Source organism: Mobula birostris, chromosome 30, assembly GCF_030028105.1.
Source record: "Mobula birostris isolate sMobBir1 chromosome 30, sMobBir1.hap1, whole genome shotgun sequence".
Lineage (NCBI taxonomy): Eukaryota > Metazoa > Chordata > Chondrichthyes > Myliobatiformes > Myliobatidae > Mobula > Mobula birostris.
This window is the reverse complement of record NC_092399.1, coordinates 12,052,413-12,075,392: the sequence shown is the minus strand read 5'-3', so window position 1 is coordinate 12,075,392 and position 22,980 is coordinate 12,052,413. Positions and strand designations below refer to the sequence as shown.

The following is a 22,980-nucleotide window of genomic DNA, read 5'->3' as shown; positions in this document are numbered from 1 at the left end:
ATTAATAAAGGCCAATGTACCAAAAGCTCTCTTTACGACCCTATCTACTTGTGACAAGAAGGTGAAGCCCAGCCTTAAGCAGAAGGGACAGCCTAAATCAAGGGTTCCCAACTTGGGGTCCACGGACTCCTTGCTTAATGGTTTTGGACCTTGGTGTAAAAAAAAGATTGGAAACACCTGGCCTAAAAGAACACTTGGTTGGGTTGAGTTGTTCTCCGATCTTGGCAGTCCATTTGCAAGCAACTTATCACCATACGAGAAGACATCATTGGTGCACTGTTCATTTATGGTGTGTCCTCTGGGTTCTTGGCCTTTATGTACTTATCAATTAGGGAAATATTTGTTTGAATTTGCTAATTGTTAACACTTTCATTTGTTTATTTTTCAACAGGAGTGTTGTGAACAAATGTTGCAAAATCATTCTAATATTTATTAATTTTAATATTATACGTCTCTCTCTGGTATTGGTATAGCTTGTTTTATTTCTTAATTTATTATTGTGGTAACATTAGGAGGGAGAGGGGAGTGTGGGTGGGGTTGTACTAAAATATATCTACAAAGGCCATGACCGAACTAATTTTTAGCAGATGTCAAACAGACTGCACATTTTCTTAATGTACTGTATATATAGATCTACAAATGTAACACTGATTGGGAATGGGATTGCTCCTGCTTCTACTGGAAGAATGTTCAAAGGACTTGAAAGCTCTGTGCTTTTCTTATGGTTTAACAAAGCCAAACTTCTAAGGCTTTGATATATTCCTTGATGTTAAAAGTAATAGCTTAAAAGAAACTTGAGATATTGTCAAACTTGACAAAATAGCTAATTACTGCAGAACAACCACAGTTTTTTTTTCTGGAAGGATGTTTACAGTTCATGAGGAACATTTGCTTTACACGATTCAACCATTCTAGATAGCAATCCCAACCAATCTAGTCACTGCACTGTAAACTCTTTATACTGCTTTAACCTCCAGGTTGAGTCGGTGGTAAAGAAGGCGAATGCAATGTTGGCATTCATTTCTAGGGGAAGAGAGTATAGGAGCAGGGATGTGATGTTGAGGCTCTATAAGGCACTGGTGAGACCTCACTTGGAGTACTGTGGGCAGTTTTAGTCTCCTTATTTAAGAAAGGATGTGATGGCGTTTGAGGGGGTACGGAGAAGATACACTAGAATGATTCCAGGAATGAGAGGGTTAACATATGAGGAACGTTTGTCCGCTCTTGGACTGTATTCCTTGGAGTTTAGAAGAATGAGGGGAGACCTCATAGGAACATTTCGAATGTTGAAAGGCATGGACAGAGTGGATGTGGCAAAGTTGTTTCCCATGATGGGGGAGTCTAGTACGAGAGGGCATGACTTAAGGATTGAAGGGCGCCCATTCTGAACAGAGATGCGAAGAAATTTTTTTAGCCAGAGAGTGGAGAATCTATGGAATTTGTTGCCATGGGTGGCAGTGGAGGCCAAGTCATTGGGTGTATTTAAGGCAGAGATTGATAGGTATCTGAGTAGCCAGGGCATTAAAGGTTATGGTGAGAAGGCGGGCGAGTGGGACTAAATGGGAGAATGGATCGGCTCATGATAAAATGGCAGAGCAGACTTGATGGGCTGAATGGCCAACTTCTGCTCCTTTGTCTTATGGTTTTATGGTCTTATAATGCTGTTAAGATAGGAAGTATGTGTTGATATTTATGTATTTATGCACATTTTAGTCCAAATCCGCACTTCTGGTATTATTTGTATATAATTCTTTATTCTTTATAATTGTTGAATGTTGTTTTTCTTTCATTGCATGCCGTGCGAAGACGTCACAGCAAATTCCTAATACATGTAAATGTATATGGCGAATAAAGTTAATCCTTGATACAGGTGAAGCAGCTTCCAACCCAAAAATCATAAATAATCTTCAGCATTTGATTATGATCAGTTTTCTTTTGTTCTACAAAGCTATGTAGTTTATCAAACACAGCACATATCCATTGTGCAAGGTAAACTCACTGGAAGTGCAGTGAACAGAACTCCCATCTGGGCACAGGCTCCAGGCTTGGTCTTCCATCACTGTCTATGATGGCACCCACTTTCTATTAAGATTGTACAGGAATGACTGTTTTTCCTTTTGCTTTGGCAGATACGAGGCTGTGAGATGCAGAAGAGATAAATAGCACATGAATACATGTTGTTTTAGTACTTATTTGTTAAAATTGAGTGACTCTTTCAAGGTTGGCAAGTATGAAATAATACCTGCAATTAAAGATTTTCCCATATCTAAGAGTGAAGAGTTTCGATCTCAGCCAAGAAAAACTTTTCTACTTACATTTTGAATGGACTCCAATAAATAATTTCACCACTTTTCAGACTCCTGTACTCATCAGAAGTTCCTTGATACTTCAGAATACATCATTTCTTTAACTGAATGTTGCACTCACTTTAGATAACCAACCTTTCCAGTATCTGTCAGGACTGACCAGCAGCTGCAGATTTTTATTTTGATGTTCATAGTCAGTTCTAAAGAGAGGGATGAACCTTTCATGAATATCCATCTGGTTGTCGCACTCCCATCAGTGAGGAGGCTGCATAGGACCACCAGACTGAAAAACAGTTACTTTCCCCAAGCAGTAGAGCTGACCAACAACACTACCCACTAACCCGCCTCTCCACACTACCACTTCCTGTCAGACTCACCTTAGGTACAGACACTGCTGCACCTAGTGTTACTTTATGGACATACAAACAGGCTATGTATATAAACTATCTTATGTACAGTATGTATATTTATTGCATTTATTTATTTTAACCATAGCCATATAACCATATAACAATTACAGCACAGAAACAGACCATCTCAGCCCTTCTAGACTGTGCCGAACTCTTACTCTCACCTAGTCCCACTGACCTGCACTCAGCCCATAACCCTCCATTCCCTTTCTGTCCATATATCTTTCCAATTTAACTTTAAACAACAACATCGAACCTGCCTTAACCACTTCTGATGAAAGCTCATTCCACACAGCTACCACTCTCTGAGTAAAGAAGTTCCCCCTCATGTTACCCCTAAACTTTTGCCCTTTAACTCTCAACTCATGTCCTCTTGTTTGAATCTCCCCCACTCTCAATGGAAAAAGCCTATCCACGTCAACTCTATCAATCCCCCTCAAAATTTTAAACACCTCTATCAAGTCCCCCCCTCAACCTTCTACACTCCAAAGAATAAAGACCTAACTTGTTCAACCTTTCTCTGTAACTTAGGAGAGGATACCCAGGCAACATTTTTGTAAACCTTCTCTGTACTCTCTCAATTTTATTGACATCTTTCCTATAATGTGTTTTTCCTATTATGTGTTTTTATCTCTTTTTGTCCTGCATCGAATTTGGAGTAACAATTATTTCCTTCTCCTTTACATTTGTGTACTGGAAATGACATTAAACAATTTTGAATCTTAACTTAGTTTTCTCTCTTTATAGATGTTGTATTTGCAGGTTATTTCCACCATTTTCTTATACTTCAGGTCTGCCTCAATAGCTGTGTTCCCTATTTCATAGCTCCTGCTCTGTTCTTCTCCTTGCTCCTATTTATCTCCTAATTACACATGGTCTGGGCAGATCTATTAACAAGCAAGTCTCCATCACTTTTTCTCAGGTAGCTCTGCTACTCTTGGCCTCCATCCTATCACAGGCATTCCTTTTGTTCTCTCCACTCCACACATTTTCACATATTGAGTGTTTGGTGGCCTTTGTCACGCGTGTGTGTGTGTGTGTGTGTGTGTGTGCGCGCGTGTGTGTGTGTGTGCGCGCGTGTGAGCATTTTTAATGGGTTTTATTGTGCTTTTTTCTTTCATGGCTACCTGCAAGATGACAAATCTCAAGGTTGTATGTAGTATATATACATTGATAATAAATGTACTTTGAGCATTGTATACCCTTCTCTGTTAATTCCTCCACAGACACTGCCTGCCTAACTGAGTATTTCCATCATTTTTTTGTTCTTACTTTGTACTTCTAACATCTGTAGTTTTCTGCTTTTTGGCTATAATAACTTTATGTAATGTTCACTAGAATTATGTTAATTATTATAATTCTATAGAACATTATATAACAATTACTGTAAAATTACTGTAGGTTGGATAGAATTATCAAACGTGTTCAAGAAAGTTTTCTTAATCCGTACACAGAAGTCCCAATAAGAGAGTTTGCGATACTGGATCTGTTTTTAGGGAATATGACAGGGCAGAAGACAAAAGTTTGTGTAGGGAAACACTTTGCATCTAGTGACCACAATGCCATTAGTTTCAAAGTAAATATGCAAAAAGATTGGTCTAGTCCATGCATCGAGATTCTAGATTGGAGAAAGGCCAATTTTGATGGTATCAGAAAGGATCTGGCAAGTGTAAGAAATTCTCTAACCATAAACCAGGAAATTATAGGCTGGTGAGCCTGACATGAGTAGTGGGAAAGTTATTAGAAGGTATTCTAAGTGACCAGATATTTAAGTATCTGGTTAGTTGCTGGGACTTGAGAAACTGAGTTACAGAGAAAGGTTGAATAGGTTAGGACTTTATTCCCTGGAGCGTAGCAGAATGAGGGGAGATTTGATAGAGGTATATAAAATTATGATGAGTATAGATAGAGTGAATGCAAGCAGGCTTTTTCCACTGAGGCTGAGGGAGAAAAAAAAAATCAGAGGACATGGGTTAAGGGTGAAGGGGGAAAAGTTTAAAGGGAACATTAGCGGGGGCTTCTTCACACAGAGAGTGGTGGGAGTGTGGAATGAGCTGCCAGATGAAGTGGTAAATGCGGGCTCACTTTTAACATTTAAAAACTTGGACAGGTACACGGATGAGAGGTGTATGGAGAGATATGGTCCAGGTGCAGGTCAGTGGGACGAAGCAGAAAAATGGTTCGGCACAGCCAAGAAAGGCCAAAAGGCCTGTTTCTGTGCTGTAATGTTCTATGGTTCTATCTTACCAATCTTATAGAGTATTTGGTGGCAGTTGGCAGGAGAGTTCATGAAGGCAATGCAGTAGATGTTGTCTACATGGACTTTACCAAGGCAGTTGACAAGGTCCAGCATGGGTGGTTGGTCAGACAGGTTCAGTCGCTCGGCATTCAAGATGAAGTAGTAAATTGGATTAGACATTGGCTTTGTGGGAGAAGCCAGAGAGTGGTAAGAGATGGTCGCCTCTCTCACTGGAGTCCTGTGATTAGTGGTGTGCCACAGGGATTGGTGATGGGTTCATTGTTGTTTGTCATCAATATCAATGATCTGGATGACAATGTGGTTAACAGGATCAGCAAATTTGTGGATGACACCAAGATTGGGGGCGTAGTGGACAGCACGGAAGGCTATCATGGCTTGCAGAGGGATCTGCATCAGCAAGAACGGGCTGAAAAATGGCAGATGGAATTTAATGCAGACAAGCGCGAGACGTTGCACTTCGGGAGGACCAACCAGGGTAGGTCTTACGCAGTGAACGGTCGGGCACTCAGGAGTGATGTAGAACAAAGGGATCTGGGAATACAAGCCCATAATTCATTGAAAGTGGTGTCACAGTCAGAAAGGTTCATTAAAAAGCTTTTGGCATATTGGCCTTCATAAATCAATCATTGAATACAGAAGATGGGAAGTTATGTTGAAATTGTATAAGACATTGGTGAGGCCTAAGTTGGAGTAACGTGCAGTTTTAGTTACCTACCTACAAGAAAGATGTAAATAAGGTTAAAAGAGTACAGAGAAAATTTACAAGGATGGGTTGCCAGGTCTGGAGGACCTGAGTTATATGGAAAGATTGAACAGGTCCAGGTCCAAACAGGACTTTATTCCTTGGAACATGGACGATTGAGGGGAGACTTGGTGGAGGTATACAAAACTATGAGGAGTATAGAAACATAGAAACATAGAAAATAGGTGCAGGAGTAGGCCAATCGGCCCTTCGAGCCTGCACCACCATTCAGTATGATCATGGCTGATCATCCAACTCAGAACCCTGTACCTGCCTTCTCTCCATACCCCCGATCCCTTTAGTCACAAGGGCCATATCTAACTCTCTCTTAAATATAGCCAATGAACTGGCCTCAACTGTTTCCTGTGGCAGAGAATTCCACAGATTCACCACTCCTTGTGTGAAGAAGTTTTTCCTCATCTCGGTCCTAAAAGGCTTCCCCTTTATCCTCAAACTGTGACCCCTTGTTCTGGACTTCCCCAACATCGGGAACAATCTTCCTGCATCTAGCCTGTCCAATCCCTTTAGGGTTTTATACATTTCGATAAGATCGTCCCTCAATCTTCTAAATTCCAACGAGTATAAGCCTAGTCGATCCAGCCTTTCATCATATAAAGTCCTGCCATCCCAGGAATCAACCTGGTGAACCTTCTTTGCACTCTCTCTATGGCAAGAATGTCTTTCCTCAGACTAGGGGACCAAAACTGCACACAATACTCCAGGTGTGGTCTCACCAAGGGCTTGTATAACTGCAGTAGTACCTCCCTGCTCCTGTACTCGAATCCTCTTGCTATGAATGCCAGCATACCATTTGCCTTTTTCACCGCCTGCTGTACCTGCATGCCCACTTTCAATGACTGGTGTATAATGACACCCAGGTCTCGTTGCACCTCCCCTTTTCCTAATCGGCCACCATTCAGATAATAATCTGTTTTCCTGTTTTTGCCACCGATAGGGTAAATGTAAGCTGGCTATTTCCTCTGAGTTTCGGTGGGACAACAACCAGAGGTCATGGGTTAAGGGTGAAAGTGGAAAACTTAAGGGGAAGTTGGGGGGGAAGCTTCTTCACTCAGGAGTCGTGAGAGTGTGGAATGAGCTGTCAGCACAAGCAGTGCATGCGAACTCGATTTCAAGATTTAAGAGAAGTTTTAGATAGGTACATGGAGGGGTATGGAGGGCTATGGTCCAGGAGTAGGTCGATAGAAGTAGGCAGTTTAAATGGTTTTGGCATGGACTAGATGGGCCAAAGGGCCTGTTTCTGCACTTTACTTTTCTATGACTCTGTGACTTTATGACTCTATGACTAGAGACCAGAGATTTGTCTCAGTGAGGCACTGGACATCTACTTGGACCTTAATTTTCTTTTGTGTAGAAAAAAATGAATTTGCTAAAATAATTAACCTCGTGACTTCAGTCTTCAGCATCTGCACTTCTCAAAATGAGAAGAAAAATGTCGCAGTGCTAAGGTTATATTGACGAAAATCGGAATCAGTCTGCAATAGAGAAAGGAGACTAGTGGTTCTGATTTAACAACATTACACAATCCAGTAAAAGGTTGGAAACATTAACTCTTCTGAACCATAACAGATCTCGAGGCCGATTTCCTCAATAATACAGCAAACTGCAAGAAACTAACTCGAAAAAAAATCCTCGATTTGGTGCTGATATGCTCAAGTGGCACTGAATTAATTGTTTGTAAACTTGGAATCACTTTTCTCTCTCTCTTTCTTTGCCATTTTATTCTTATCCTGTCTTTTACACGCACACTGCAGAAACACATAGTTCCGCATCAGAGTTAAGCATTCACAGCTTCTTAATATGATCAGGCAGAGTGAACAGGTTCAACGGAAAACAGAAACCCCTGGGGTAGCAAGATAGATGTAGAAAATCGGTAGATGTATTATTTTTAGACTTCAGACAAAATTCACCAAGCTGCACACATAAGATACATTTGAAGGACAACTGCGGTGATAGGATTGGGGAGATGATAACATGGTGTGACACCTGGTTAACAAAAAAGTGAACAAACAGCAGTAATAAATGGATTGATTTTCAAGCTGGTTGCCATTGTTAGTGAGTGGAGCAAATGCCAGACCATGGGCATTATCCACTTACAATTTGTTGCATTGATCTTGTTGAGGGGACAATGTGTTATACTCTATATATGGACTTGTTCATAATCCAAAGCCAGGTGGAGAAAGAACACTCAACCGTTACAGTGTTTAATTTCTCAGTGCCAGTCCCATTGACAGAGTCAAAGTTCCACTTTAAAATATTTGAATCATCAGTTTTAGGGAGTAATTTTTAAATTTACCGGAACAGAAAAGTTAAACGTCAAGGAGGAAGAGAAAGAAGAGACACAAGGATAAAGAACGTTTCAATCTGTGTAGAACAAGCGCAAAAACACTGCTGCTAGCTACTCGTCCATTGTCAATAGTGAACTCACCTCCACTGTTCCACCCCATCGCCCTCACCACACTCTCCAAACCAGTTCCGAACCCAGCCTATCCTCAACAAGGAAGCTAATCCAAAATCCTTCCAAGGTGCAAACTACTTTCAAGGTGGTTTTAAAACAGAACAAACTGTTTCCTCAGCATGGTTCCAAAGACCCATAGTTACTTATGAGCTGGCAACATTCAAAGGAAGTATCTTCATGCATCAATGATGGAAAACAAAAAAAGGATGATAAATATTTAGTGCTTGCATTTTGTTTGCAAAGCAGAGCTGGTATACAGTTTGCAGATGCATCACATTGTGCAATGGCTGAGCTGAGATATTAGGCAAGTTGCCGGAACCTGAAGCAGCATTATCTCTCTTTTGATCAGCCCTTGGTCTCTCTACTTTGCAGTCCTTCGGACGGTGACAGATCAATAAGCAAAGGAATGGAGTTGTGGTGGGGAGGGGGAAGGGTTGAGGGAGCTGCTGGGTTGGTGGTGGAGGAGTTGAGAGACCTCTCATCCTCTTCCTGCAACTTTGCTTATGGAAGTAGTCCTTTTCTGAGGATCCAACACAACCGGTAAAAGCATCTTGTAAGGCTGACAGCCAGGAAGATAAAGGGGGGAGTGACAAATGTTTGTGCAAGTATCTAAGCTTTTACTGCAAGCAGTTCACTTATGACATCCCAGGGATCTAATGGGAGTTAGATGTAGCACAGTGATGCCTGGTGATTAGCACCCTTAAATGGCTGGTGCTGGTTGCAATGGAAGAACCACAAAATAAACAGGGAATTAGGGAAAAACACTTTGCAAAGGACGTGAAAAGTCTTCAAAAGTAATCATACTAACTGAAAGAAAGATGCAAAATGATGTGAAATCAACCACCATGGTGAAAATATAGAGTAATTTTAAATGGTTGGATTCTGAAAGGTGTTCAAAGATTAGTTTTAATATCAGAGAATGTATAAAGTATACAACCTGAAATTCTTACTCTTCACAGACATCCAAGAAACAAGAAACCTCATAGAATGAAAGATAAAACCATCAATGCCCAGAAGCACCATTCCTTCTGTCACACAAACAGTAGTAGAAGCATCGACCCTCCCTCTCTCCCCCTCCACTTGTACCAGCAGAATCAGAATCGGGATTAATATCAACTGCACATGTCATGAAATTTGTTGCAGTAGCAGTATATGGTAATACAGAATCATAAAAAATCTATAAATTGCAATAATAAACATATATACAGTATATAAATTAAATAAATAGTGCAAAATGTATTGAGGTAGTGTTCATGCATTCATTGACCATTCAGAAACCTGATGGCAGAGGGGAAGAAGCCGTCCTTGAAACATTGAGTGTATGTCTTCAGGTTCCTGGATTCCCTTTCTTGATGGGAGCAAGGAGAAGAGGTGATGGGGATACTGAATGATGGATGCCACCTTTTTGAGGCATCACCTTTTGAAGGTGTCCTAGATGCTAAGGAGGATAGTGCCCATGATGGAGCTGGCTTAACTTACAACTTTCTGCAGCTATTTCCGAACTTGTGCAGTGGCACCTCCACGCCAGACACTGATGCAGCCAGTTAGAATGCTCTCCAAGGTACATCTGCAGAAATTTCTATGCCTTTGGTGGACATACCAAGTCTCTTCAAAATCCTAATGAAATACCGTCTCTGTTGTGCCTTCTTTGTAATTGTGCCAATATGTTGGGCCTAGGATAGACCTTCAGAGATGTTGACACCCAGGAACTTGAAACTGCTCACCCTTTTCACTGCTGATCCCTCATTGAGGATTGGTGTGTGTTTTCTCAACTTCCCCTTCCTGAAGTCCACAATTAATTCCTCGGTCCAACTGACGTTGAGTGCAAGGTTATTATTGTGCTACCACTCAACCAGCTGATCTAGCTCACTCCTGCATGTCTCGTCATTATCATCTGAAATTCAGCAAACAATAGTTGTGTAATAGCAAATTTTGAGCCATTGGGCTGCAGTGCTGTGCCCAGATTGGCAGCAGTGAGCCATGCTTCCGTGAAGCCATGTACACTGCAGTCCCTGATGTCTCTCTGATACTGCAATCTAGCTTTAGCTCTGAGGTCTTCAATTTTATTTTCCAGAGACTGTACATTTGCCAGCAGGATAGTCAGGAGTTGTGTCTAAGGCCTCTGTGTTTCAATTGTATCTGCAGATGTGCTCACCTTCCGCACCTTCTTTTTCTTAAAGGGGATCTGCATTTATCACCCGAGTCTACAGTCTGGGGTCTGTTGATTTTGAGTATTGATAGATCTTTCAAACATCTTAAGACAATGCTGCTTACAGAAGTACCTATAGGCAGTGACTGCGGATTTCAGTTGTAGCAGTCCTAAATGGGAATACTTGATGACTTCTAACAGAGTGGCACACAAAACTTCCTTTCCATACAAAGAAGATATTCTATCACCAGGGGATTGTGAATCAGAATCAGCTTTTATATCAGTGGCACATGTCGTGAAACTTGTTGTCTTTATGGCAGCAGTCCATTGCAATATATAATAATAAAAATTGTAAATTACAGTGAGTATATGTACATACAAAAAAAACTTAGTAAAAAATAGACATAAAAAAATAGTGAGGTAGTGTTTATGGATTCAATGTCCATTCAGAAATCTGATGGCAGCAGGGAAGAAGCTATTCCTGAATCATCGAGTGAGTGCCTTCAGACTTCTGTACCTGCTTTCTGATTATAGCGATGAGAAGAGGGCATGTCCTGGGTGGTGGAGGTTCTTAATGATGGATGCCGCCTTTCTGAGGCATTGCTCCTTTCAGATGACCTGAATACTGTGGAGGCTAGTGCCCATGATAGATCACATCCCAATTATTGTTCAATTGATTTATCTTGAGGGCATCATTTGACGCTGCAATTAGTTCTGGAAATCAAGGGTTCAATGTTCATTCAGAAATTGGACGGCAGCAGGGAAGAAGCTGTTCCTGAATCATTGAGTGTGTGCCTTCAGGATTCTATACCTCCTCCCTAATGGTAGCAATGAGAAGAGAGCATGTCCTTGGTGGTGGGGGTCCTTAATGATGGACGCTGCCCTTTTAAGGCACCGCTACTTGAAGATGGCCTGGATGCTGATGAGGTTGGTGCCTTTCAGCCCTTTAAGGTAGTAACCTTTTAAACTTTCTCCAGGAGGGTTCTGGAGGTTTGATTGCTGAGTATATTCAGGATAGAAGCTGATAGTGTTTTAAATTTCAAGTTAATAAAAATGTCCAGTGTAAATGTTGGAAAATGACATTGAAATAAATGATCAGCCGTCATCTTATTGAATGGCGAAACAGACACAACGATCTGAAAGTCCCCTCCTGCTAAATAATGTTAAAAAAATGTTAGTGTGTGCTCGCCCTGATCGAGGGATAGAAAAATGATTCCTGATGGTAGCTGTTTGTAGAGCTTAGTGCTGCATGGTCCTACCACAATAAAGCATGTGAAGTCAGATGTGATCAATATACACTCAGTGGCCACTTTATTAGGTACACCTTGACGCATGCTTGTAAATGTAAATATCTAATCAGCCAATCATTTGGCAGCAACTCAATGCATAAAAGCATGCAGACCTAATCAAGAGGTTCAGTTGTTATTCAAACCGAACATCAGAATGGGGAAGAAATTTGACCTTAGTGGCATTGATCGTGGAATGATCGTTGGTGCCAGACAGGGTGGTTTGAGTATTTCAGAAATTGCTGATCTCCTGGGATTTCACTCATAACATTCCCTGGAGTTTACAGAGAAAGGTGCGAAAATGTTAAAAAAATATCCAGTGAGAAGCAGTTCTGTGGATTAAAGTGTCTTGTTAAAATAAAAGAGGTCAGAGGAGAATGGCCAGACTGGTTCAAGCTGACAGGAAGGTGACAGTAACTCAAATAACCACACAATACAATATTGGTGTGCAGAAGAGCATCTCTGAACACACAGCTTGTTGAACCTTGAAGTGGATAGGCTACAGCAGCAGAAGACCATGAACATGCACTCAATGGCCATGAAATTAGATACAGGAGGTACCTAAGAATGTGGACACTGAGTGTCCCTGAAACAATAACAAACACCAATTATTTTAATAGTACAGCATTGCTCTTTTTTTTTCCTTATCTTACAACTGCTAGAGCTTCCTACCTGGTCCTGGACCATCTTTGACATGGACGTTTCCAGTCCAACGACTAGTGTTGGACACAAACACTGCACCAGTCATGTAGCGTTTTGGTGGACCGTGAAAATCGACCACATCATAATAGCCGGGTCCTGGAGGTGTTGGGTTTCTGCGGACTGGGAAAGGAGGAGCTGAAATGCACATGTAATGCTTCTTCCTGGAGAAAAAGAAAATTGTAAGGCAACAAAACAACATAAGAAATAACAAACATTTTATCAAATTATAATAAGCCCATGTTACAATAATTGTAAATTAAACTCGGAGACTTGTGAGGGTGACCACAACTCATTTTAATTTGTTATCGGTCTTGCACTCAATCTGAACTATTTTGTTTCTTGGCTATGTCATTCTCCTGGCTAGGGTGTCTAAAATCGGCATCACCATTTCCTGGAGTTTCAGAGATGAGAAAAATTTCATTCTGATTGTTTGTTATCATTTATGGTTCATTTCCCATCAAGTTTCAAGCTGTATCCTGTTTCAAAAGATTCTGTGAGTAAGTATCCTGATGCTTATCTTTTAACTCTAGCAGTCCTATTGTTTCTGAGGTACAGAACATCTACCTGCAACAGGGCTTCCACCATTTTTGGGGTCGTTTGGTTTTAGCATCTTCAGGGTGCCAGGTATGGAATTGAATTGAATTGAATGATCTTTATTGTCATTATACATAGGTACAATGAAACTCTGTTTGGCTTCCTCTCAGGCGAGTAAATAAAGCGGTAGATAAAAACAAGACAGTAATAGAAAAACAGTCTTAAATAGATAAGTAACAAAAAATAAGTTTCAGCACCACCAGAATATCACAGTAATGCTCAAAGTGCTGTTAGTGCAAGTATTTGAGTCCTTGTGTGTGCTCACAGTTTCATTCATTGTTCTGTGGGAGTGGTGTGATGGAGGCCACAGCTCTGGGATAGAGGCTGTTCCTCAGTCTATTTGTTCTGGCTTTTAGTGTCCTGAACCTTTTGCTGGACGGCAGTGGGTCAGACAGGGAGTGGCCGGGGTGTGTGGTGTCTCTGGTCCAGCTGATTGCTTTCCTCCTGAGTCTGCTGGAGTAGATGGTGTCCAGTCCTGGGAGCCCATCCTGACAATTCGCTGGGCCGCCTTCACCACGCGATGCAGGTCTTGTCGCTCAGCAGCTGTGCAGCTGGTATACCACACTGTGGCGCTGATGCTAATGTTTATTGCTGTGTTGAAGGAAAGTAGAAGACCCCACCAGTGGAATCCCAGACAAAATGGTACCTCCTTAACAAACCATTTGGTGTTTTTCCCTTGCCCAACCCTTCCCCAACTATTCCCCTTCCACCCCCATTCCATCTGTTCCTCCCTGGCTGCCTGCAGGTTTCTAGCAATTCTTCACGGCTACAAGTGACATTTATAAAAACGATCAAGGGCTTAACACATTTTTAAAAATATTACTTTAAAGCAGACAGATGGTTGCATTTTATTTTTAAAATATAGCTGGTCTCGGAATGTCAAGCAGAAGTGAATGGCTGAGAGTTAACAATGCCAAATATACTTATTCACTGAACTGTGAATATTTTTGATGGCTGCTTACTCATATTCTGCCACGTCCAATTGGTTTAGGTTCTCACACATTGCACTGTACGTTTAGCGACATGGTAGTGTAGTGGTTAGTGTAAAGCTATTAAAAGATTATTATTATTATATGATTATCATTATGAGGACACGCAGTCCCCTTTTATTGTCATTTAATAATGCTTGCATCAAGAAATGATAAAAATGTTTTTCTAGAACGATATCATGAAAAACACATGACAAACCAACTTAAAAACTAACAAAAACCACATAATTATAACATATAGTTACAACAGTGCAAAGCAATACCATAATTTCATAAGAACAGACCATGGCACAGTAAAGGTCTCAGAGTCTCTCAAAGTCCCATCATCTCACGCAGACGGTAAACCTCCAGCGCTGCCAACTTGCCGATGCAGCATCCCGGAAGCATCCAAGCACAGTCTGACTCCGAGTCTGTCCAAAAAACTCTGAGCCTCCGACCATCTCCCGACACCGATGCACCGAGCACCATCACGGCCGAGCGTTTCGACCCCGGCCCCGGCAACAGGCGATACGCAAAGCCGAGGATTTGGGGCCTACGTCTCAGGAGATTCTTGATCGCACAGTAGCAGCTGCAGCGAAGCAGGCATTTCAGAAATTACTCCAGATGTTCCTTTGCGCTTTCACGGCTGTCCCCCATCAAATCTGGATTGATGCATGGCCCCTAGTTACACATATTGATATTCATTCGGAATGGCCATGCGCATTGCGTCGTGCCGCCATCTTCTCCTCCCTCCTTAGATCGGGGTGAAATTCCTGCTGCTGTCTGTAAGGAGTTTGTATGCACTCCTTGTGCCCGTGTGGGTTTCCTCTAGGTGTCCTGGTTTCCTCCCGCATTCCAAAGATGTATGGTTAGGGTTAGCAAATTTTGGATATGCTATGTTGGCAGCAGAAGCCTGATGAAATTTGTTGGGTTTTCCAGCACAATCCTCACTGATCTGATTTGATGCAAATGACGCATTTCACCGTATGCTTTGATGTACATGTGACAAATAAAACAAATCTTTAATTTTAATGTTTTGCTTTACACATCATGTACCATCCAGTTACTGCATGACTACATGAAATCAATTTTGGCTAACAACAGGATTCACGCTGCATTGTCCATACTTAGAGAAAACAGACATGAAGACTGGAGACATGAAAGGGTGAATAGGTTAGAACGTTCCCCGCTGGAATGTAGGAAAATGCGGAGAGATTTGACAGAGGGATACACAGTTATGAGGGGTATAGATAGGGTAAGTACAAGCAAGCTGGTTCTACTGAGGTTGAACGAGAGATCATAGGTTTAGGGTGAAGGATGAAATATTTAAGGAGAACCTGACAGGGACTTTTGCACTCAGAGGGTAGTTCAAGTTTGGAATGAACTGCCGGTGGAAATTGTGGGTTCAATTTCAACATGTAAGAGATGATTGCTAAGTACTTGGATGGGAGGGGTATGGAGAGCTTTGATTCACGTGTGGGTCGATGGGACTAGGCAGGAAAATAATTCAGCACAGATTAAATGGGCTGAAGGGCCTGTTTCTGTGCTCTAGGGCTCTATGGCTCTGTGACTCTAAAGTAGGAACATAACTCACATGTCACAATCAAGACAAAGACCATTAGTTTCTCTTGACAATTTGGAAATCTAAGTATATAGAACAATGGCCAGTAAATGAAGTTGAAGTTCAATTCAACCAGAATAAACTTGAGGGAAAACATGGTCTTAGTTTCTCTATCATGCATATTCCATTGTGAATATGGCTTTGGTTCTCAAAATCTGCACTGTGTCTTTTTTCTTGCTACATCTTTCTGACTTACTTACTTACTGTCCATTATGCCATTTGCGTTTAGGGCAGTATTGAAGGTCCTCCATCTCTGTCTGACAATACCTGGCACATAAATTTATAAGGGTTCTTCATTGTTGTTTCTGTAACAATTGTTTTTGACTAGTCAGGGTTATTTGCCCTGAGCTGAACCCCCGAACCTGGATGACCAATGGATCACCCTTAGTCTAGCCTCTATCCTTTGATCTGTTTGGCATGGGTGAGCCAAAGAACAAGGCCCTAACTCCAGCCAACAGAGATCCCTGGGTCATTGAGGCATGCAGGCCTCTAAACTCTACGACAAGGTTGTGGTCCTCTTTGGAGGTCTTGCTACATCTAGGCCTTTGTTCACTAACTCCTAACCCTAAAATATCTAACGTGGACAAAGGATAAAACCTTCACCCCTTCTGCAAATTCTGAATCTGCACACAATTGTTTTCCCCTCACAGACAAGTCTGCCTTTTTGATATTCATTTCAAAAGCAGCTACTGAAATGGAGTCAGCCACCCATACCAAGGATGCAAACGTGTGAATTGAACCTTGTCTTCTGCCATTGACTTGTAAGGTTGATAGGTTGCTGGTCCGGGGCTTGTTGAGTCAGTTGGATACTTCAGACGCACTGTCTTGGATTTGAAAGCAGAAACTATTGCCTTTGGTGACTCCTTGGTCAGGGAGTGGTTGATTCTGTAATGGCCTGGAAAAGAATTTAAAAGCTGACGCAAAAAATTGGTGGTGCTGCATGTAAAAACAGATATCCTTTGCTAATTATTTCCCAATGACAATTGCAATAACAGAACCTTGTTATACAGAAAACTATGTTAAAATTAGAAAATTTATATTGTCTAATATCTTTGAAACTTATGCCAAACAGTGACAAGATTTCCCCGATTGACAAGCATTCTGCCTTACCTACACACAGGAAGGGAAAACATCTTTGGGAATGTCATCAGCATTCCAAAAAATAAAAGAAAATAATTGCCATGAGCCTAAAGGCCTCACCACCTCACCATTGAGCATTGGGCTTCGAGGGTTCTCCAGTACCTGTAGTTACTAAATGTTGTCTCAACGAGAGTCGTAAAACCCTTTGCTTTCTGATTAATCTAGTCAGTTAATTGTGACTGGCACGGGTTGCTCGCGATCTATGATTATTTGAAGAGGACTCCCGTTTAGTGCCTCAGTGGAGTCATTGTTTTGGAGAGAATGGATTGTCTCAGAGCGTTGCTCAGTTGTCCCTCCGGGGCTCTGTTGTTGTTCCTATGTCTAATCTCTTATTCCCGTCTCTTCATGGGGAATCTGCCATCCGCCGCTCCTGGGTTGAATCGGTGCCAGGTACCCTCGTGACGGAGAAAACCTTCCGTTCTTCCGCACGTGGGTCCAGTCAAGCGAGTGCCCACTGTGATGGTAACACTGGCAAATGTTCATTAATCTCCCTGGACTTTTCTTCTATTCAATCTTGCAACGACATGGGTTAATGGCTGTGATCAACGCATGAACAACCCAGCAGCAGAGATGACATAGACATAAATGAATTGACAGTTCTTCATGCTGGATCAAATTATTGGCAAGTTTGGGCATATATTTATCTAAAAAAAACATAAATGCAGGGAAGGAAAGAGAAACTGCTTATATGCCACTACTGAAGATTCAGACTTTACTCAGGCAGTCAAGGGAGATGAATCACAAACCCACAAAAGTCTACAATGCACACAAAATGCTGGAGCAACTCAGTAATTCAGGCAGTATCCATGGAAAAGCATAAAGAGTCGACGCTTCAGGCCGAGACCCTTCTTCAGGACTGAAGGATATCAGCCCAAAATTTCAACTCTTTATTCTTCTCCATAGATGTTGCCTGACCTGTTCAGTTCCTCCAGCATTTCAGGACAGATGAACATTGATTATTTGACTTCAGAAAACTATTTTATGAGTTAAAAGTTCAAAGCACTTCAGTAAACAGGCCGATTTAGTGGAAAAGAGATTAAAATCTTTTGTCACTTGTTCTTTTTCTTTCCACAGCTTCACAACTCCAACCATTAAACCTGAAATAATGGAAAATGATTGATAAATTTTTAAATGGAGTTATGTGAAATTATTATTGCTTTGTGACAGAAGATATGTTTAATACTATCAACAATAAATATTGGGAGCTAAAGTGAAATAAAATATGATGTGCAAATCAGACCACAGTTTAAGGTTGTTCATATTTCAGCTTCTTCTATAGCTCAGCTGGTCCCTTCAGTGAGGAATGCAGTCTTGTTATATTATTGCACAAACCCACTAACTTTTGATTATTCCTCCTGAAGTTACAAAATGTGCATACTTACATGGGGAGGGTCCATGCAGTAATCCTTGTGGAAATGCCCCTCTCTTGGTTCTTGATAAAAATGCTGATTCGGCAGAGACATTGTTTGCTTTCCCAAGAAATACCTTGGAAATCTGGAGAAAGAGATATACACATGAATTCCTGCAACACAAAACACTACATTGAATGTTGTCTCACTCACTGGCCTCTCCACCTTCTGTTGAACAGAATCAGAAACAGGTCTATTATCATCGGCATGTTATTATGTGTTGCATTGAACTACTGCTGTTAAGTTAACCAATTTTTTTTAACTTGGCAACAACAGTTCAACGCAATACATAATATAGAAGAAAAAATAATAAATAAGTAAATCAATTACAGTAAACATAGATTGAATAGATTAAAAATCATGTAAAAAAATAGAAATACTATATATTAAAAAAAGAGTGAGGTAGTGTCCAAGGGTTCAATGTCCATTTAGGAATCGGATGGCAGAGGGGAAGAAGCTGTTCCTGAATCGCTGACTGTGCGCCTTCAGGCTTCTGTACCTCCTAACTGATGGTAACAGTGAGAAAAGGGCATGCCCTGGATGCTGGAGGTCCTTAATAATGGACACTGCCTTTCTGAGACACCGCTCCTTGAAGATGTCCTGGGTACTTTGTAGGCTAGTACCTAAGATGGAGCTGACTAGATTTACAACCCTCGACAGCTTCTTTCGGTCCTGTGTAGTAGCCCACCGCCCCCTCCACCCAGCCCCATACCAGACAGTTATGAAACCTGTCAGAATGCTCTCCATGGTACATCTATAGACATAACTTGAAACAAAACGGTTGTTTGAGCAAGTAATACACTCAAGTGAACTCCACTGAAAACTATATGATTAAAATAATAATCAAGTTTGCATCTAATGCAAGGTACAATTCGCTGTTCAGACAATTTAAACGCCTGCCCAGATCAGAGGTGAAAGCCAATTTTGCTCGCTCTCCCACGTTGTTCACTGCTCTCCCCAGAGCACTGGAGAATTTCGTTGCAGTGGCTCCCGGGTCCTAGTGCAAAGTACGATTGGTTGTTTGGACAACTTAAGTGCTGATTGAAAAGACCAAGTGTCAGGATCGGAGACGAGAGCCGATTTTCCTCGCTCTCCACGATGGTGACACCTCTCTTCATGGGGCTGAGGCTACGAAGACTGCCCCGGCTGCTGTGGTCCGTGGCCACGAAAATAATGCACTGATACCGAGGCTTTGGGCCTACTCTGGGATGCTCCAGCGTTTGGATCTGAGGACTCAATTTGGTTTGGAATGTTGTTTGCATGATTTGTGTTTTATCTCCCCTTTCTCTTGCGCATCAGGTGTTGGTTTTATTTATTTGTTTATTTTTCTTTAATTGGGCTCTTTTGGGTTTCTTGCTTTGTGGCTACCTGGAAACAAATCTCAAGGTTGTATAACTTATACATACTTTGATAATAAATGTATTTTGAAACTTGATCTTTTTCTTCTATGTCAACTCACGCAAGAAAAGCAAGGAATTTCCCTCAATCACAATGTACTAAATAGATTATTTTCCGGATTAGAATAGTGTGATAATGTGTTATTACTATAGTTATGGAACAAAATATCGATAGTGTGACGTTCTAGGTGGAGGCGCGGTCGGCAGACTGCCCCTGCATTTCTAATGACCGATACTATTTATTGTTCTTGTGTTAAAATGCTTTTGTGGGACTATGGTGGGAAGTTCCAGTTCGTTTATTGTTACATTTTAGCTCGGGTTATGCAGTTAATTGCTTGTGTATTTGTGGGTCACCCTGACTGTAACCGGGGTGTGTGATGGTCGCCTCCCCTGTCAGTGTAGGACTGCTTGAGTTCAGTCGCTGGGCCAGGGTGCCCGGTCTGTTTTGTGTTCATCACAATAAAACAGCTGTTGAGTTAATGAGCTTCCTCGTCTGTCATTATGGACCAAATGCTTGCCACAATATTTTCCTGCAGTGAGCATGGCTGCTTATAACTGTTGAGGTTTCAAGTACATTTGCATACTATATAGATTCCTTATGTTAATGAGCCACAGTGATATAAAGCAGCAAAAAGGAAGTTGAAATCCACGCATAAGAAATTCCTAGGCTGTTGGGAGCCATATAAAACAAGCTGTGCAGATTGGACCAAAGAATACTTCTTCCCCCAAGGGCCCAACATTGCCAATATTTTAGCATGAGGCCTAAGGTATTGCAAAATGTTCTTACACTGATGGGCTGAAAAGCCTTTCCTCCAAGTACTGTGCAATGGCAGACTATAGTAGAGTCAAAGAATTGAACAGTGTAAAAACAGGCCCTTCAGCTTACCACAAGCATGCTGGAATTTGTATACTGATCTGCATTAATCCCATCTGGTCACATTAGCTTCATATTCAAGAGTCTGATACAAAGGTTTCTTCAGCGTAGTGAATGTACCTGATTCCACTACCTCTCAGTTCCAGATTTCGATCACTCTGCGTAAAAAGCTCTCCCCTCAGATATTAATTTTAAAAAAAAACTCATTCCTCTTATCATAAAGCCTTACTGCTTCTGGATCCTGCATGGTGGACTCAGATTTCGAACATCAACTCCATTACCACAATCAACAGACTCACTTTCAAGGATTCTTCATTTCATGTTCTCGATGTTCGTTGCTTATTTACTTATTAATTCCATTTCTTCTTTTGCAATTGCACAGTTTGTTGTCTTCTGCACTCTGGTTGATCTGTCATTGATCCTTTTGTAGTTAAAATTCTACCAGATTTGCTGAGTATGCCCGCAAGAAAATGAATCTCAGGGTTGTATATGGTGACATATATGTACTTTGACAATAAATTTACTTTGAACTTTATCACAAGCCCTGTTTGTGTGACCTCTCTGAAGAGTATTGATAATGGCTGGGGTCACCTGTCCTGTAAAGACACTACCCAAAAGAAGACAATGGCAAACCACTTGTGTAGAAAATTTTGCCGAGAACAATCATAGTCAAGGCCATGATCACCCGCATAACCCGGCACATAATTAATGGATAAACTCTATTAATGCCTCTTTAAAATTTATATAGTTCCATCATGTTACACCTCATCCTCCTTCGCTGTAGGGAAAACTAGCCTAACCTATCCAATCTTGCTTCATTACTAAAGTCTTCCAATGTAGGCAACATCCTGTTGAATCACCTCTGCACTCTCTCCAAAGCAACTCCAGCCTTCCTACAGTGTGACAAACCAGAACTACACACAATAGTCCAGGTGAGGTAGATCTAGGGTTTTGATAAAGTGCAACATAATGTCCTTTTTTTTTAATATATTTTATCCCCTGATTTTTGGAGGTAAGCATGTCATATACATGAGAAAATTTGCAGATGCTGGAGATCCAAGGCAACACCCACAAAATGCTGGAGGAACTCAGCAGGTCAGGCAGCATCTATGGAATAGAGTAAACAGTTGATGTTTTAGGCCGAGACCCTTCATCAGGACTCGTGAAGTGTCTTGAAGAAGGGTCTCTGCCCAAAACGTCAACTACTTATTCTTTTCCGTAGATGCAGCCTGACCTGCTGAGTTTCTTAAGCATGCCAGATACCTTCTTCACCATTCTCTCTTCAAGAGGCTATGGACTTGAACCTCAAAGCTCACAGCTCCGGGACTCCTGGGTTTGATCCTGACCCTGAATGCTGTCAGTGTGGAGTTTGCATGTTCTTCATGACTATATGAATTCCCCACAAATGCCCTGAGGTGCAGCAAAAGATATTAAAATAAATTTACATAACAAACAGCAAAGTACTTTACACCTTCATTTGGACTGTATTTGTCAGATTGCTTTACGTGATCTGAAAAATAAATCGGAATCTTATTTGAACTTAGGACAACAAAATACCACCCAAGTACTCATCTTTTTTGAACTTCACAACTCACATTATATTCATTAGGAGCTGGTGTCCTGTCTTTGTCATTGTCCAGCTTCATAGCAATAGGCGGCTGGAACATGCTGCTGTTCCCGAAGTGATAGTCTGCCTTTGTCAGGATTGTGGAAGGAATGTTGTATGCATTTGCTCCTGGGGTATGAATAAATTTCTTCCGTTGCTCACGGGGTACCTAAGCAGGATCAAGAGAACAACAGACAGGTGTGTTGATGGACCCTAAGTCATAACCCCCTTCCTTTCACTAAGTTAGTTCATGTCCCACTTCATCTGTGCAGTTTCCGTAACATCCTCCCATTCCTGATAAATCTGGAGGGGTCCTGATCGTATACAATAGCTTATGGTATCAGGGCCCCTTTCCACTGTTTCTGATGATTACCGAGATTTAGAAACTATGGAAACAATGACATAAGTTTAAAGAAATAAAAATGATTAATTAAAAAACTTCTCAAAATCCTCCTGGAAGGGGGGAGAAGATGGCGGCGCGACGGCAGTGCGGGGGGCCACTTCGGTGATGATATCTGTTATCTGTCGAGTAGGGGACCGTGCACAATTCTGATTTGATGGAGACAGATGTGAGAGCACGGAGAAACATCTGGAAAACTTCTGAAATGCCTGCTTCGCTGCCGCTGCTACTGTGTGGTAACCGGAATCTCCGGAGCTAAAGGCCCCGAAATCCTCAGCTTTGCGTGTTTCAGCGGCCGGGGAGAGGTCGAAGGCACTCGGCAGAGGATGGCACTCGGGAGGCTGTATCGGAGAGGCTGGTTGGAAGCTCGAAGTTTTTGGATGGATGGACTCAGTGTCGGCTGTGGTCGGCTGCTTCCAAGGCATCGGCAAGTTGATGGTGCTTGGAGGTTTATGGCAGGGAGTTTCTCCCTTTTGCCACCTGCTATCGGGGACTCGGGAGTCGATTGACTCGGGACTTTGAGACTTTTTTTTACTGTGCCCATGGTTTGTTCTTCATCAAATTATGGTATTACTTTGCACTGCTGTAACTATATGTTATAATTATGTGGTTCTGTCAGTGTTAGGCTTTGGTTTGTCCT

The 22,980-nt window shown here is 41.6% G+C and overlaps 1 protein-coding gene across 3 annotated transcripts in view; it reads right to left on the bottom strand.

The window, feature by feature from the left end:
• stpg1 (sperm-tail PG-rich repeat containing 1) overlaps window positions 1–22,980 on the bottom strand; it is a 99,719-nt gene that overhangs the window by 34,575 nt on the left and 42,164 nt on the right. The window contains exons 5-9 of one of the 3 annotated variants that reach the window (XM_072247239.1): window positions 21,930–22,109; window positions 18,037–18,148; window positions 16,229–16,409; window positions 12,302–12,492; window positions 1,621–2,137 (exon numbers count right to left, since the gene is read on the bottom strand). In XM_072247239.1, the coding sequence (XP_072103340.1) occupies window positions 2,064–2,137; window positions 12,302–12,492; window positions 16,229–16,409; window positions 18,037–18,148; window positions 21,930–22,109 (738 nt within the window). In that variant the 3' untranslated portion in view covers window positions 1,621–2,063. Of the gene's footprint in view, window positions 1–1,620; window positions 2,138–12,301; window positions 12,493–16,228; window positions 16,410–18,036; window positions 18,149–21,929; window positions 22,110–22,980 lie in introns of those variants that run through there. The other 2 variants (XM_072247240.1, XM_072247242.1) reach the window with 2 other exon arrangements.